This window comes from Saccoglossus kowalevskii, chromosome 2 (assembly GCF_978046115.1).
Source record: "Saccoglossus kowalevskii chromosome 2, keSacKowa6.1, whole genome shotgun sequence".
Classification (NCBI taxonomy): Eukaryota; Metazoa; Hemichordata; class Enteropneusta; family Harrimaniidae; genus Saccoglossus; species Saccoglossus kowalevskii.
The window spans coordinates 23794585-23808952 of NC_140642.1; the positions used below are offsets into that span (position 1 = coordinate 23794585).

At 36.1% G+C, this 14368-nt stretch overlaps 2 protein-coding genes across 8 annotated transcripts in view; both read left to right on the forward strand.

Annotated features, from left to right (window-relative positions):
- Positions 1–2468, forward strand: part of LOC100375938 (cyclic AMP-dependent transcription factor ATF-3-like) — a 25756-nt gene extending 23288 nt beyond the window's left edge. For all 4 annotated transcript variants that reach the window (XM_085493213.1, XM_078005691.2, XM_006824773.3 and 1 more), the window contains exon 4: positions 1204–2468. In XM_085493213.1, coding sequence (XP_085349339.1) covers positions 1204–1344 — 141 coding nt within the window. In that variant the 3' untranslated portion in view covers positions 1345–2468. The remainder of the gene's footprint in view (positions 1–1203) is intronic.
- The window catches only part of LOC100375789 (uncharacterized), a 17066-nt gene extending 2698 nt beyond the window's left edge, over positions 1–14368 (forward strand). Inside the window, exons 1-4 of one of the 4 annotated variants that reach the window (XM_006824792.3) lie at positions 2770–2979; positions 9605–9897; positions 12417–12548; positions 13392–14368. In XM_006824792.3, coding sequence (XP_006824855.1) covers positions 9628–9897; positions 12417–12548; positions 13392–13547 — 558 coding nt within the window. In that variant the 5' untranslated portion in view covers positions 2770–2979; positions 9605–9627 and the 3' untranslated portion in view covers positions 13548–14368. Of the gene's footprint in view, positions 1–2769; positions 2980–3900; positions 4092–5359; positions 5531–9604; positions 9898–12416; positions 12549–13391 lie in introns of those variants that run through there. The other 3 variants (XM_078005692.2, XM_078005694.2, XM_078005693.2) reach the window with 3 other exon arrangements.

Sequence of the window (14368 nt, forward strand, 5' to 3'; positions counted from 1 at the left end):
GAATGACCAAGGACTTCTTGGAAGTACGTGCTGAAACACCAGCCTGTCGCTCTTGCTCCCGGTTTTTTTCAAGACTATTAAATTGGTCAATTTTAATAATTTTATCCATACCTATCTGTTCTTTTATTTGATCTCTCCAAGTGTAACTAACTACTCCCTTTTGACGTCACAATACATTGTTGCACTATTTGTGACCTTATTTGTGCCACTTATTTGCGTGTAAACAGCAGACGATATTTTTAGTACGTTTTCGCGGAAAACACGCCATCGTACTAAGCAAGTTGTGTGTTTTCAAGTTGTTCACTCCAATAAATCTGAGTAATCGTACTAAATTCTAACAGACTATTCCTTGTACGCGCATTCATCAATTCGTATTGAATTGTTCTATAACTAGGTCATCCTACTATACGCAAAATTTACAAGGCATTCAATATACTAGTAGTTCCTTGTCAACGCATGCGCAGATTACAATACGTTAAAATCAGTGAGTACTTTCATTGCGTTCTCGCAACCACAATAACATCGATTTTAATTAAATACACCGACCATTTAGTGATTTGTACTTTCCGTTGTACTGACCCGCTGTTGTCATGTATTATCCAGCTATGTAGTATAGGGGAATTCCGTCAAACCTGCTTCGCGGTGCATTTTTTTTTGGAATCTCCGAGGAAATAACATATTGAAAGTTTCAACGCACCATTTTGCGTTGTTGAAATTATCATCGCAGTGTTGAACTTTGACCCTAGAAAGGTATAACTTGACGCATGCGCTCTGAATTTAACAATAACACCCTCTTATTCCAACGTTGATTACTTATTATGATGGACTTGATAATTTTCTAAGAAAAAAAAAATTTTGGGTGCTTTTTCAATAAAATAAAACATTATGATAGTGTATAAATGGCGGTAAAACGGTTTTCACAATTTATACACTTTTTAATAAAATTTTGAAACAATTTAAAAAAAAGGAAATACAATAATGACTCCAGGCATACAGTAAATGCAATATTTTCCAGAACAAATCAAATTTCTCCATCTTCTCAGATTTCAAATGGGTAATCCCTGAAAGGTATTTGAATTATTATTATTATTATTATTATTATTATTATTATTATTATTATTATTATTATTATTATTATTATTATTATTATTATTATTATTATTATTATTATTATTATTATTATTATTTTATTATTATTGACAGGAAACCAAGAAACTGCAGTCACAAAAGGATATTTTAATGCAACAAATTCAAGAATTGCAAGAAGAAAGGGAACAACTCTCGTATCTGTTGCAGTCGCACTTGATGAACTGTACTGTGAGACGGAGAAATGCGAGAGAGTGACGTCTTGTGTGTTAAACATCATCTCCAATATCTATGAATGAATGTTATTGACTGCTTACAAGCAAAGTGCACGGTCGTCGTCAGGTGTATTTTAAACCAATAAGGAGCAAGTTTTTGAGTGTATTGAACTTTACCAGAGAGATTCATTTATCACTTGTTTTGTTGTTGTTGTTGTTTAGAAGAACATATTTACCACGAGTGTATTGTATAAGTTCAAGCTGTTTTCTATCACCGAAGGCTGATGCAATTATATACTGAATATTCAGGGTTTATTCTTTACTTCTTGTCATGCGATTTTTTTAAGTTGTTAAGCATGACTTCTCAAATTGTTAAACGACTAGTGACATTTACATCGAACCCGTCCTTGTCTGGATAAATATTTGTGTCCCGAAAATGCCGTTCTGGGATTGGATCACGTGATGTAGGTTATTCCCACTGCAAACCAGAAGCGGAAACTGACACGAAAGCCGCAATTCATTGTGGGTAACCGGACGACCGATCAATATTCTATAGACACCAAATGTGACGTCACTATTGCGGGTTTGTAGCCACCATTGCCAGAATATCGTCAAATATAATGACTGTATTATATCAAGTTGATTTAGTTGCAAATATCAAGAGAAAGTATATGCGTGTTGTATTCCCCAGTATGTCAATTTTAGCATGATGTACAGTGACGGGTTTATTGCGATTTTTTAACATTTTTTAACGGTTTACTACATTACTTAATTGTTAAATCCACAGCCCCTCAAATGAGCGACTGTGGAAAAAAAACGTCCGTCGTCATTATATTAGTAACATCAATCACATATGAATAACGCCACTTCTGTATGACATAGAAACATTAAAATATATTATTATAGTTTCAGTGTAGAAAAAACTATGTCTTGTGATTTACTTTCACTGGCAGTCGGATTGTTGTGGTACAATAGTTATCACTTACAGTACTAATGTACTGAACCCAAGGTCACGTTGTCATTGTGATATAGCTGCGCAGCGTAGTTCAAAGGAAGTCTTATTGTAAGTACATTTTGGGAAGTAAAAATACACTTCTCAAATTATCAGCCCAGGTAAATTAAATTGCTAATTAAATAAACCTGGATGAGTTTTTCAGAAAAGTAAAATATTATGCATTCCTGTTGTTATTTGTTTTGACTTTCTTGGCAAACGCCACCTATGGTTGTTCCGAGAACCAGTCGTAATTGTCCCATCGTTTCCCGGTAATGCCAGGTCACCGCGGTCGTTTATAGCCACCCCAGCTCAGACATATCGTTATAAACACGACTTAATATAACCATACTAAAGACGGTATAAATTACGATATATATACTTTACAACATGATCATAATATTTAAGATATATTTTCTCTGTGTGGCCGTTTTAAGGGGAGAAAATATACAACAAACAAATGAGTGCACGGCGTTTTATGTAGGTTATACACTTAATAACAGTGTTGTCAAGGGTCGGCAAACGTGATCAAAATACAGCTGACAGCTCTACGCCCATAGGTAGACGTGGGCCTCGTACCAGCGTGAAACGCCGACACTACAGCATAATGGTCACGAATACTGCTTTTTAGGTTGAATGCGACGAATTAAAATTCAACACTAAGCCTGGCATGTCATACAACAGACGGTAGGTAATAGCGGATATTATGACAACGCATTTACGCTTTGTTAAAAATAATATAAATGATTTGTAGTTCTGTCATGAGCCGCCCGTACGTCAAATCAACACTACAAACTAAAACCGCAATATTCTTACAGTGTGGGTTATATTTATTCAGATATGTGTATATTATTTACATGGTTGATATTATATAATAAATTTTATACGGTAGAAAACAAATAACTTCGCTTCCCCTAAGTTGTAGCGTTGTACGCACTTATAATAAGCTATTGGTCATGTGACTTGTGGATAGGGCGTGTTAAAATAACAATCATGATACAATGGCCAGCCCAACAACAGAGCTTGGGGACCTCTGACTACATTGCACCCCTTTAATCATGACCCCGACACACTGTTATGTTCATATCTGATGCATGGATAATATATGACGTCATTAGAGCGTGTCGAAATTGACATTTCACTCCTGGCCTGGCAGTTCCCGTCAATGTCACGGTGGTATGGCCATACATGTTGAATACGAACATGGAGGTAAAAAGACAGTTACCTCCATGAAACGAATTACGCCATATTTGTAAAGCTCAGGTTGCTTGTTAGATACAGTGAATGGAAGTTATTTCAGTTCGCTTGTGACTACGTGAACTCATAACGAAGAAGTCTGACAGAAAATTCGCCAACCCCGTGATCACTAATTGTCACGGCGACCTTTGTTATTGCGTATTGACACTGTGACGATGTCCGCAGCCAGTGGTACGAGGTCTTTGCTCTATTAAAAGTTTTCGAACTAAATAAAAGAGTCGTTAACATTTATAGATTGTGAATGAAATATTGAAATGAGTTTCTGCAACGAGGCACCGAGATCGCGTGATAAGTATGTTTTGCAGGCAGTTCTACGAAAACTGTGACAGGTAACCGAGTTTCCTCAACCGGGCTGAGGACCAATTCCTGGAACTCGACTATATCAGCGGGTTCACTTCTCGTAGCCTGCACAGTCGTACCTGCGCTGGCTCGGACTAACATGCCCTGGTAGTATCTGCTGACACGGTGACTCTGACATTGACCTAGACATCCATACACGCTGGAGTCCCCAACTCAGCTACTATCCGGTGGGTTTCTAAGAGGTGAGCTTGAAAACGTTTCTCATCGTACATTATTTTGTTTCTGTGCACGGAGTGGTAATTCACATAGTACTTATTTGTTGGCAGTTACGGTGCTAGTTGCATCACAAATTACACCAAACACAACATACACTGAATTAAAAAGTTAGCAACGTATCGATGGCAGCAGTCGTTCATGAGTTGCACGCCTGCAGATACCCGACACACCCCGGCAATGCTCAGGCTAATACCCGCAATGCAGCCTGAGCTCAGTGAGCCCCGCTACGCGTTTCTTTTGGGAAGGGACGCATTCATACTGTCCCGATGTAATAACTGTATACGATATTTTATCATTTGATACACATTGCATATGCTGTTATATTTTGTCTGGAAAGGCTTCATTGTTATACCCTAGTGTATATACACGTACTGATATCGGCGTCGTGTGACATGGATCCAAAACCGCCTCGCCGTAGTGCACAAATCTACGGGATTCCCACAATAACATCGACGCAAAGAAGAAAGAGTCATGCCGACGCCGATATTCGCCTATAATGCACATAACAACTTACAATATCATTTCATGCTCGCTTGTGTGTTTGTTAACTCATTCTTATTTTGTAATAATTCACCGTCACATCTTTACATGCCATTATTGTTGCTGTAACTATTCATAGCGTACAAGTCACGGTTGAAGTTTATTTGAATATGCATATTATGAAATTAACTAGCAACGCTGGGATCATACAAATAATATACCAAGTGACTTTCAGTAACACGTAGAGCTTGTTTCTATTTCTAGTTCACCGTAGTGTTCATTGACTGAAGGTGTTGTCATATTTCTTGTTGACAGACAATCGAACAGCTGGTAGGCGATAATAAAAACTTATGGCATATAGCCGTACACTAATTTCCATCGTTATATAATAAAATGCATTGCACACGTTGACGTTATGTCTGGATCTGTGAATGTGACTTTACATTGCTATGGAAACCATTTTATCCAATATTTTTGCTCAAAAAGTTGTTATTTGCTACCCACAATAGATTATTTAATTTGTTCACATACGGTTTTATCATAATTTTGTAACTATTTTAAATTTATTGGTGAATTTCGAAATGTTTTTATTTATCTTAGATAAGCTATATGAAATGCTGTATTCTTGTATCTTATTGAGCTACACAGTGTGGGCACGTGCATGTGTCCTTCATATTTAATAGGATACGTATTCTTTTGCTCGATTGGTCCGTTCATCGGATGGCCCGTTGACGTCACGGTGACCTTTGGTGAGCTTTATCGTTAGGGTACATCCTGCAGACTAGGCCTGTAAGGATATTTATTTTTATATTGTCGGAAAATGAGCGATCGAAAGTGTTTGAAAATACGTCGTCTGTCGTCGTGACGGTCACCTTGAAAGTAAGAAGTTCACGTATGAAGAGTTTAAATATTTCAGTTTGAACAGGTTTGTAGATTTCATTCAGTAAATCAGACCCGTTGCAAAGTTGCAATCCAGCTATGTGATAATTATTTAATATTATCTAATTCGAATTTAACCTACATTGACTGAAACAATGTGTAGTAATCCAGATGTGTTAAGCATAAGGGAAATGTGAACGCCTCGTTTATTCGACCTCCCTTTGTCGAAATTCGATTAGACCGTTGAAAATCGACCATGACTAAACGAACATCGCCATAACACGAGTAGTATAAATGAAGGTTTGCTGACCTCTTTGTAAAAAAGTAGAACAATTCAAAAAACAACTGAAGTATTATTTCTCCTGGAAACAGTGATTTTTCTATGTTCCCCGTTCCAAAGGAGCATCGAGCTACAACATGTTTACGACCAGGGGCTTCCGCGCCAACCGTCTCGACTTCAATGGCAACTCATGTCAAAAAGTAGGGCATGGTCGGACATTGTGTAAAACTGGATATATTCACAATAATACTAAAATAAAATTGAGTTTAGATTACACCATATTATGCTAAAGAACTTTTATTAGAGATGGTTAATTTGATTAACTGATTGGTTAATGTAGGAAACTGTTGTAGTAGTAAAACAGTTACAATCGATTTTTCGGGCCAAACGTTCCCACTAAACCTGTATTCAACTGTGTAAGTACATCGGTGGTAATCCAACAAGATATTTACGTGAAAGAAATGAGACTATTTCTGAAAGAAATGACAGTTGCATTGGGGCTAAATATTGGGCGTTTTCGTTGTTGGATTATAATCGTTGCTATTACAAGTAAACACATACTATATACTAGTAAACAACGAATAGACGGCATGCCATGTTTCACTGTCATAGCTGGACAGATCAAAAACTAGATTTTGAAAACCAGTTCCCCTTCTCCAATATTAGTGATCTACAAAGAGAGAGCTAAATACAAAATCAATTTTATTTGAATACTTCCAAACAGGTCCTCAAATAAAATACAAAACATAGTGATAACCTGTGATACAATCAGGTGACCAACTTTCACACTATTATTGAAATAGGGTGGGAAGCAATTACTCTGGAGCAAAATCTATTGGTTAAATAACATTAAAATTGCTAGGAACCTTTTAAATTAACAAAACGAGTGAGCGACCGAGATATCATCAAAATATATATCATAAATATTTGCTATATTTGTCGTGTGATGTATCACTATGTGTTTATTCATTTGGTAACACTCAATGTATGTATACTGCTTTAAGATTTTGTGAACCCTGATTTCGTGGGACGTCTCTGTGCTGACTCGTCGTTTCACTGGAACCACGCCAGGGTCGAAATTGATTTACCTCAAAAAGTGAATCTAACAACATACAATAGTGTTTATCAGAATTATAATTGTGTTGAACATGTAGATATTTTTCAACGACCGAATTAATATTGTTAACATAGTTACCATTTGCATGAAGGGTATTAATAATCAGTAACTTTAACACGTTAGTTAGTGATTATGAAATCTACTTAAAAACTATTTTAAGTGTTGTGGATCATTAACTAGGGAATAAATATTCAGTAACCCATTTAATATATATTATCCATAAGGTTTTCAATAATTTGCGACAACAATAATTTAAATTATATTCATCATAATTCGGTTTAAATCTGATTTACCATGGTCATAGCAACCGACGTGCAGTGAAACTGACATGTTTCTGCATCTTGCAATGAAAGCAACCTCATTTGACGTCTTCGCTTTCTTACCTCGTTCTCGGATTTGGTGTTGATTATAAAAAGTAGTAAAAATTAGTGACTACACGGGGATCAACCTAGAACGACAAATGACCATGTAAGTGTCGCCCGCCGCAAAAGCATTGCGAGATCGAGGTTGTTACCACGCATTTCTGTCAATCAGAATGGACTGGTTACCCGACGCAGCATTGTACAGTTCGTTGATTCAAATTGGGAGCAAATTAGTCTACATCATTTAAAAATAGGCGCTGTTACTTCTTCCTATAGTTGTTACATTTCATTTTGTTTGTTCATATTTGCCTGGTCATTGGTTAGTTTGTGGTTTATAAATTAGAATTATAAATGGTGGGAGTTTCCCCTCGGAGAATAAACATGCAGTGTATGTCAGTTTCCACTCCCTTTTCCCGTCAGCTTTTTCAACGAAATTTGGATTTAATGTTTTCATTGTTCGACAGAGGCCTCGTTTTATACAAATTAAATTCATTGACAAGTGGTTATCCGAATATGATCCCCTTCCATGAGAGATAAAACTATACCCGATATTTAAACTAAACTATTCGAATGACGTCACATTCCAGTTACTGGACACACACAGAATAACACGGGATTGGTGACATTATGACATCGTGGTACATTTAATTAGTTCTATTCGTTTAATAATAATAACAAAAACAAATTCTAGGTGTCTACAGTAAACTTCAATAATGCAGAAATTCCAGTAATACAGATTGAGTCGATAATTGCAAAGAATGAAAAGAAAAAAACCCTCAAATGACAACGCTTGTGTTAACAACACCCTGTCATCGTGAGTTTTACAAAGTGTTTACTGAAATCCAGCCTTTTACTACCTTCTCAATTCACTTCGATGGATCACTATCGTACAACATACTGCAAGGGACAACAATTTACGTGCGACGGCCGTGTACTAGTAGACGTATTCACGGACACACACCGCAATGTTGGTCTTTATTCACCGTGTAAACAACACCGAAAAGACGGCGCCATCTTGTACTGTAAGTTACGAACACGTTACTATTGCCAGTGAATAGTAAAATTTTTTATAAATTGCCACTTCTCACATTGGTCAACTGACATCCGTAAAAAAAAAACACAGCTTAAATTTTTGCAAGCACAAGCAACGTAATTCCAGAGTGACGCAACGAGGGGCTAGAAAATTACAACGTAACAAATCCAGCTTCCTGGAAATTCCACGTCGGAACCAAAAATTTCTGGTTATTGGGAATTTAGATCGGACATAACTGGCCCATTGTGATAGGTGGAGTATATATTATTGGAATGCAAATGATTTAAATTGGCAATTCATGTTTTTTTCTCGTTTTTTTTTTTCGATAATCTATTTATGTTGAGGCGGTGTTTTGTCTCCGGCTTCGAATTGTTTTCACATAGGGTGTTTCCTCGGATGTTTTCGAATTAAATTAATGATATACTATTGCTTCTTTCAGTTGATTGACAATAGAACTGAATAAATAATAAAAAAAAAAACGGTCGCGCTTTTCTTTTTCAGCATTACATTTTTATGGGGTAACACTAGTCGATCATGTCATCGAGTTTTTCCAATGTGGATGGGAGTTCACCGTGGTGGTCATAGTTAGATTTAAGCATCGTAAAACAATAAGTGTGTATATGTATACCCCGACTGTTTCATTTCAGTCACATTACTTGTCTTTCAGCCTAGATATAAATATATTTTTAAAAGTTCGATACTAACTACTGTTGCATGGAAGTCGACTCGGACTACCCCATCATGAGTGAGTCTTGGTGCCTTGTTGTTGTAGATGATTGCGGTGCAATAATTAGTTAAAAAGTAGTATTAGATGCAATTGAAACATTGCTCTGCTGATTTCTGTGTTGTTATTATTTCAGCTTCTCTACAAAAAAACAACAACTACAAACTAAAAATGTGAAACGACATGATAATGCTTTATAGCCCCTATGTGCCACAAGAGTTGTGACCTCGGAAGTCGGGGCGGACATGGTTACTGGTTAGGTCAGACTAATTTTTTTAGCTCCATGTTCAAATTAATTAGTTATACGTAATTAGTGATTTAAGCATAATGACATAATTAATTCATTGATGATTGTAATCCTGATTCAAATGATAATAGTGAAGTATTTTGTTCGTTGTTGCTATGATTCTTTTCCGGCTATTTCTTCTGTATGAACGTGGTTTGATTGTATTAAACATTTTTTTTTTAAATCGCTTTTCATAATCCATGACAAAGGTGACAAAGGTGAATATCGTTGATTGGTGCACGCGTTCACTGACACTGATGGCGCGCTGCGAATGATTTAAATATCACGTCTGTTCATACTTTCTGTTTCTATTCTCAGGCTGGTTTTTTGGCGAGGGAAAGATGGAGGAGGATTTCTACAAGACAATTGGTCTGAGTGGTCCACCCATTTTACCGGAATTACCATTCATTGAACCGGAAATCGATAACGTCACATCGCCTTCAAGCTGTACGTCCACTACAGCCACGGAACTTACAATGACTCCGTCTCCAGACACAGATTTGGACTATATCCCCGTGCCTCATCCATCAGTGCTAGCAGGCGAAGACTTCACCTGTGTGGAAAGCTTCACAACAGTTTCAATGGAAAATGAACATTCCAAAGACGAGGAGGTACGGTTAAATGTTATTTTACATTAAATAGTCGAGACATTTATTGAAGGCCGGAAGACCGTGACAGGTTGCATGTGTACACCATCTGCACCATTTTAAAACACACAGTGAGATGGTATACTATTCTTTTACGTCACGCACCATTCACCGTTATTTTATACAATTATACAGTCTACTCACACATATCATATCCGTTTAAATTTGCGCAGAAGAACGCAGTCTAAACATAGCGATGCTGTAGGGAGATAAAGAAATGCAGCGATACACTGGTGCTACTATACGCCGGGTAAATACTCTAATCGTCGCGGCGTTGTTTGTATTTTTTTCATTTTATATTTTACCCATAGTATTACAGACAATCACCAAATACGATATATGAACCGAGCTGTCTGTACTCGCATCGTTTAATTTCAATTAAATAATAATCAGCGTTAAAATAAATTTGAGTGCGTCAAAAGCGTGTTCGTTCCCAAGGTTACGAATGAATTTAAATGCAGGACATGTCGCGTATCAGCTTATGCGTACGCTGTGCGCATGTCTGTTATTACTAATACCTGGAGGTACGTTGAATTTCCGCGAAACTGTTGCTATTTTTAAATTGATGGTTATTCCATTTTCTGCGAATTTAACGTGCGTCTAGAATTGATGCATACTCAGTGACCTGGACACCTTGCAATAGACCGTTTAATTAATTCCCCGGGAGTTGTTGCGACTGCTAAAATCGATAACAACACTGTGCATATCCGCTGTTTTTTGTCGTTTCGAGCTCAGAGACCCCTGGCCCCAGAGACCCCTGGCATCATCTGTCGTATGCACGACAGCGTCGTCGTACAGTCCTGGCCATACACCGAAGCTGCTGTGTATACCAACAGACGAAGCTTAGGACCTTCGCGGATCCAAAACGACGTGAAACCAATGCTACAGTGTGCTGGTTGCGAACAGTGTTAACATGCACGTATATCGGTATAGTATCAACAGCACGTACGAAATTCTACGAAATAACTGCCATACAATTCTACGAATTACCTGCTATTTATAGATCGCCGGATTTTCTCAATTCTACGAACTGAGACAATGTCAGTCTATTTACAGTGAAATATTGACATAGATTAGTTCAAAGATTTCAGGGTAAAGACTATCCCATTCTCAGAATTCAAGGCTCGTTGTTTACACCTACTTGAAAGGTTGTGATATAAGGCCATAATTTAGAGTGATTATAAAAATGTCGGATTCCATCGTCCGTTCAGAAATCCATCTTTATATGGGGCACACTGATGAAACATTTGAAGTTTCCAGACGATCTTTCAAATTTCAAGTGCACACCATTACACTTAATTCATGATACATGACATTTTGGTGGCCGAATACAAATTAATTATGTATGTATGTTTTTATGCAAGTTCATTAATATTGCAATATCTCAGTTTGATTGGTCTGATGAATATTAAGCTAAGTATGTTTCCTAATTAACATGCTAATCGGGGATTTAATGAGAATGACGATTATGCTTCTTTAATGCTTAATTTAATCACAGGCAATAGAAATGTCTAATGTCTTTGATTTAATATACTAATTAGGCTCCTTAATTAATATGCTAATATATGACTTTTAATTATTGTGCAAATAACAGTTCTTAATTAATAAGCTAATTATGCATATAATTAGAATGATGAATATCCCCATAATAATAATAGTAGTAATAATAATAAATTATTTTTTTACCCATATTTGTTACACTTACAAATATTTACAAACACTGTTGTCATGACAATTATCATGGGCAAAATAAACCTGAAATAGCTACAGAGCTAATCGAATTAGACCCTGAAATAGCGAAACAAAGAAAAGAAGAAGGAAAAGACATGTCAAATTTTAGTATTACTAATAATTAATATGATAATTATGGATCTCAATTAATATGCAAATTATTGCTTTTAATGATTTTATGATTTTAAATATTATGATGAATATGGGTTATGATTAATATGCTAGCCGATTTTTCATTATAGTGATGAATACAGTTCATAACTATTATGCTGATTATGATTTTTAATTAGTATGACATATACTGTGATTCTTGATTAGGATTATGAATGTGGTTCACGATTAAATTATGCTCCTTAATAAATATGCTACTTATGATTCCTAATTAATGTGCAAATTGTGGTTCTTAATCAATATGCTGATTGTAATCCTTATTCAATATGCTAATTATGATTTTTAATCAATATTTTAATTATGATTCTCAATTATTGCACTAATTATAAGTAATTATTATGCGAACAATGGCTCTTAATAAATAAATAAGTATGATAAATATTCTTATTATGGTTCTTTGAGTAACTTATAATTAATTTTCCAGTCGATAACACTTTCGCATTCATCAAAGAATAATAATTAATATGCAAATTATGGCTCTTTATGAATATGCTAAATTATGATTTTAATTAGTATGATAAATATTATTTATGATTGTTTTGCTAATTATTTTTTAATTGTTATTTTGTTTGTATATGCAGTCGTCGGATGACGATCACAAAAATGGTCCTCGTCGTAAAAAGGACAAAAAACAAGACAAAAAGGAGAAAAACAGAGTGGCCGCCGCCAAAAGTCGAAAACGTAAACGGGACAAAATAGAGTCTCTTTCAGTGGTGAGTAAATATCGGATACATTAGTTTCATACATTCTGCATATCGTATTTACAGTATTTGCTTGTCACCTTGGCCCAGACGTACTCGTAAACCCCAGCATTCATGAAACCGCGGTCCAACCTCTGACCTTTAATAAGTTACTAGGGTTTGGCATGAGGTGAAGGACCAGCATTACGTAGGTCCAGCCTTATCGAACAGTACATCATTTAAGGCGCGCCAGTCGCCTATTGTTGCCAACTTTGAAAAAAAAAGATGACATTAACAATTATCTCTGTGAGGGATGAACCATTAGAAACTCTGGGGCGGTGGGCGGTGGGCGATGGCAGAAAAAACAGTAAAACATTTTTTCTTACTTCGCTCCCTGCGGTTTAAACATGTAGATTTGCTTTTCTGTTATTGAGTCCTGCAGGATTTTTTTCCCACGATTGTTTTTCTTGTGTTATTTTTGTTTTCCAATTCTGCTTCCTCCTTCCAAGGTTTCTAATGGTTAATCCTAATTTTGTTCGTGTATAAATGGCAAAGGCCGGGATACAAACAAACAAAAATATTTTTTTTTATTGAAAAAACACCCCCAAAATAAACAAGAGGGTGTATGCAAGTCTAGGCCAGCCCCTAAACGCATTTTAACATGTAATTTTTGTTGATCCTGTCGCTGTACATGTTCCTGATTGATTAAGATATTTCGTGATGTGTGAATTATACAAATTGACACGTTGTATTGTATTGTTGACATAAGCGATATTTAAATACATGTATGTGAATTACAAGGTATGTACATTCACATTGCACGACTTGAAAAATACTTATTATCTGGTAAAATGTTTATTATCTCTCCATCAACAGCGAGTACAGACGCTAGAAGAAGAGAATTTCAAACTCAAAGAAAACATGCGGAAGATTGAGAGAGAGAAAAACCAGCTCTCACTGCAGTTAAAAGTACATGAACTAAAATGTCCGTTAAAAATGGGCATATGTCAAGAGAACGGTGAAGGCGTTTGACGATATATATATATATATATATGACGCCACTGTGGTTGCTTGTTTCGTCATACGAGAGTTTACATGGATATTTTTTTTATTTATTTATAAACCATTTGTATTTTGTTCTATGCTCGGACTTTGGTCGCAATCCGTGTTGTTAGCGCCCTCAATGCCGTGAGAGAAATCGTTCTTCACTGAAGTAGAGTATTCTGCCTGCAACCGTTTTGAACTATGAATATTTCAGTAGATACGGTCATTAGAACTAATGCAGGTGACAAAATGTGTATATACAGAAGAAATGCCTTTTCGTGCTCGTGTGGTAATTGTAATTCAGAACCCGAGGCAGACTTTTATGAGAAAATGACGAGAGTTCTGCTTATTGCACAGTCGTAGAATTATATTTCAAAAGTTCGTGTTCTCCTTTCTGTCTTTGTATTTTCTGTGAATTTTTCAAATCATGTTAGACCAAGAAGTTTCCGTTTCGAAACAAACTGGGACACGTCATAATGTGCGAGTTTCTTCTAAGTCTCGTGCTTCACTGAAATCTGTCTGTTAGTATAAATGGTTTGAAAATCGAAAGTGAAATTGTAACAGTTGTGTGTGATCCAAACACCTGGGTCTTAGTTGTTGTTGATGATTATTCATTTTTAGTATAGTTTTTAAAAACGCAATTCGATTTGTGTTCGATTTTATCAATGCAACCCGAATGAATAATAGTCAAGATAGAAGCGTCTGAGGTACATGTTTGTTGCTGTATATATGAGTTATTTATTCTCTGGCTGTTGGCCACGTGACCTAACTAGGAAAATCAGGCAATAAATGAACTGCTCAACTTTCAA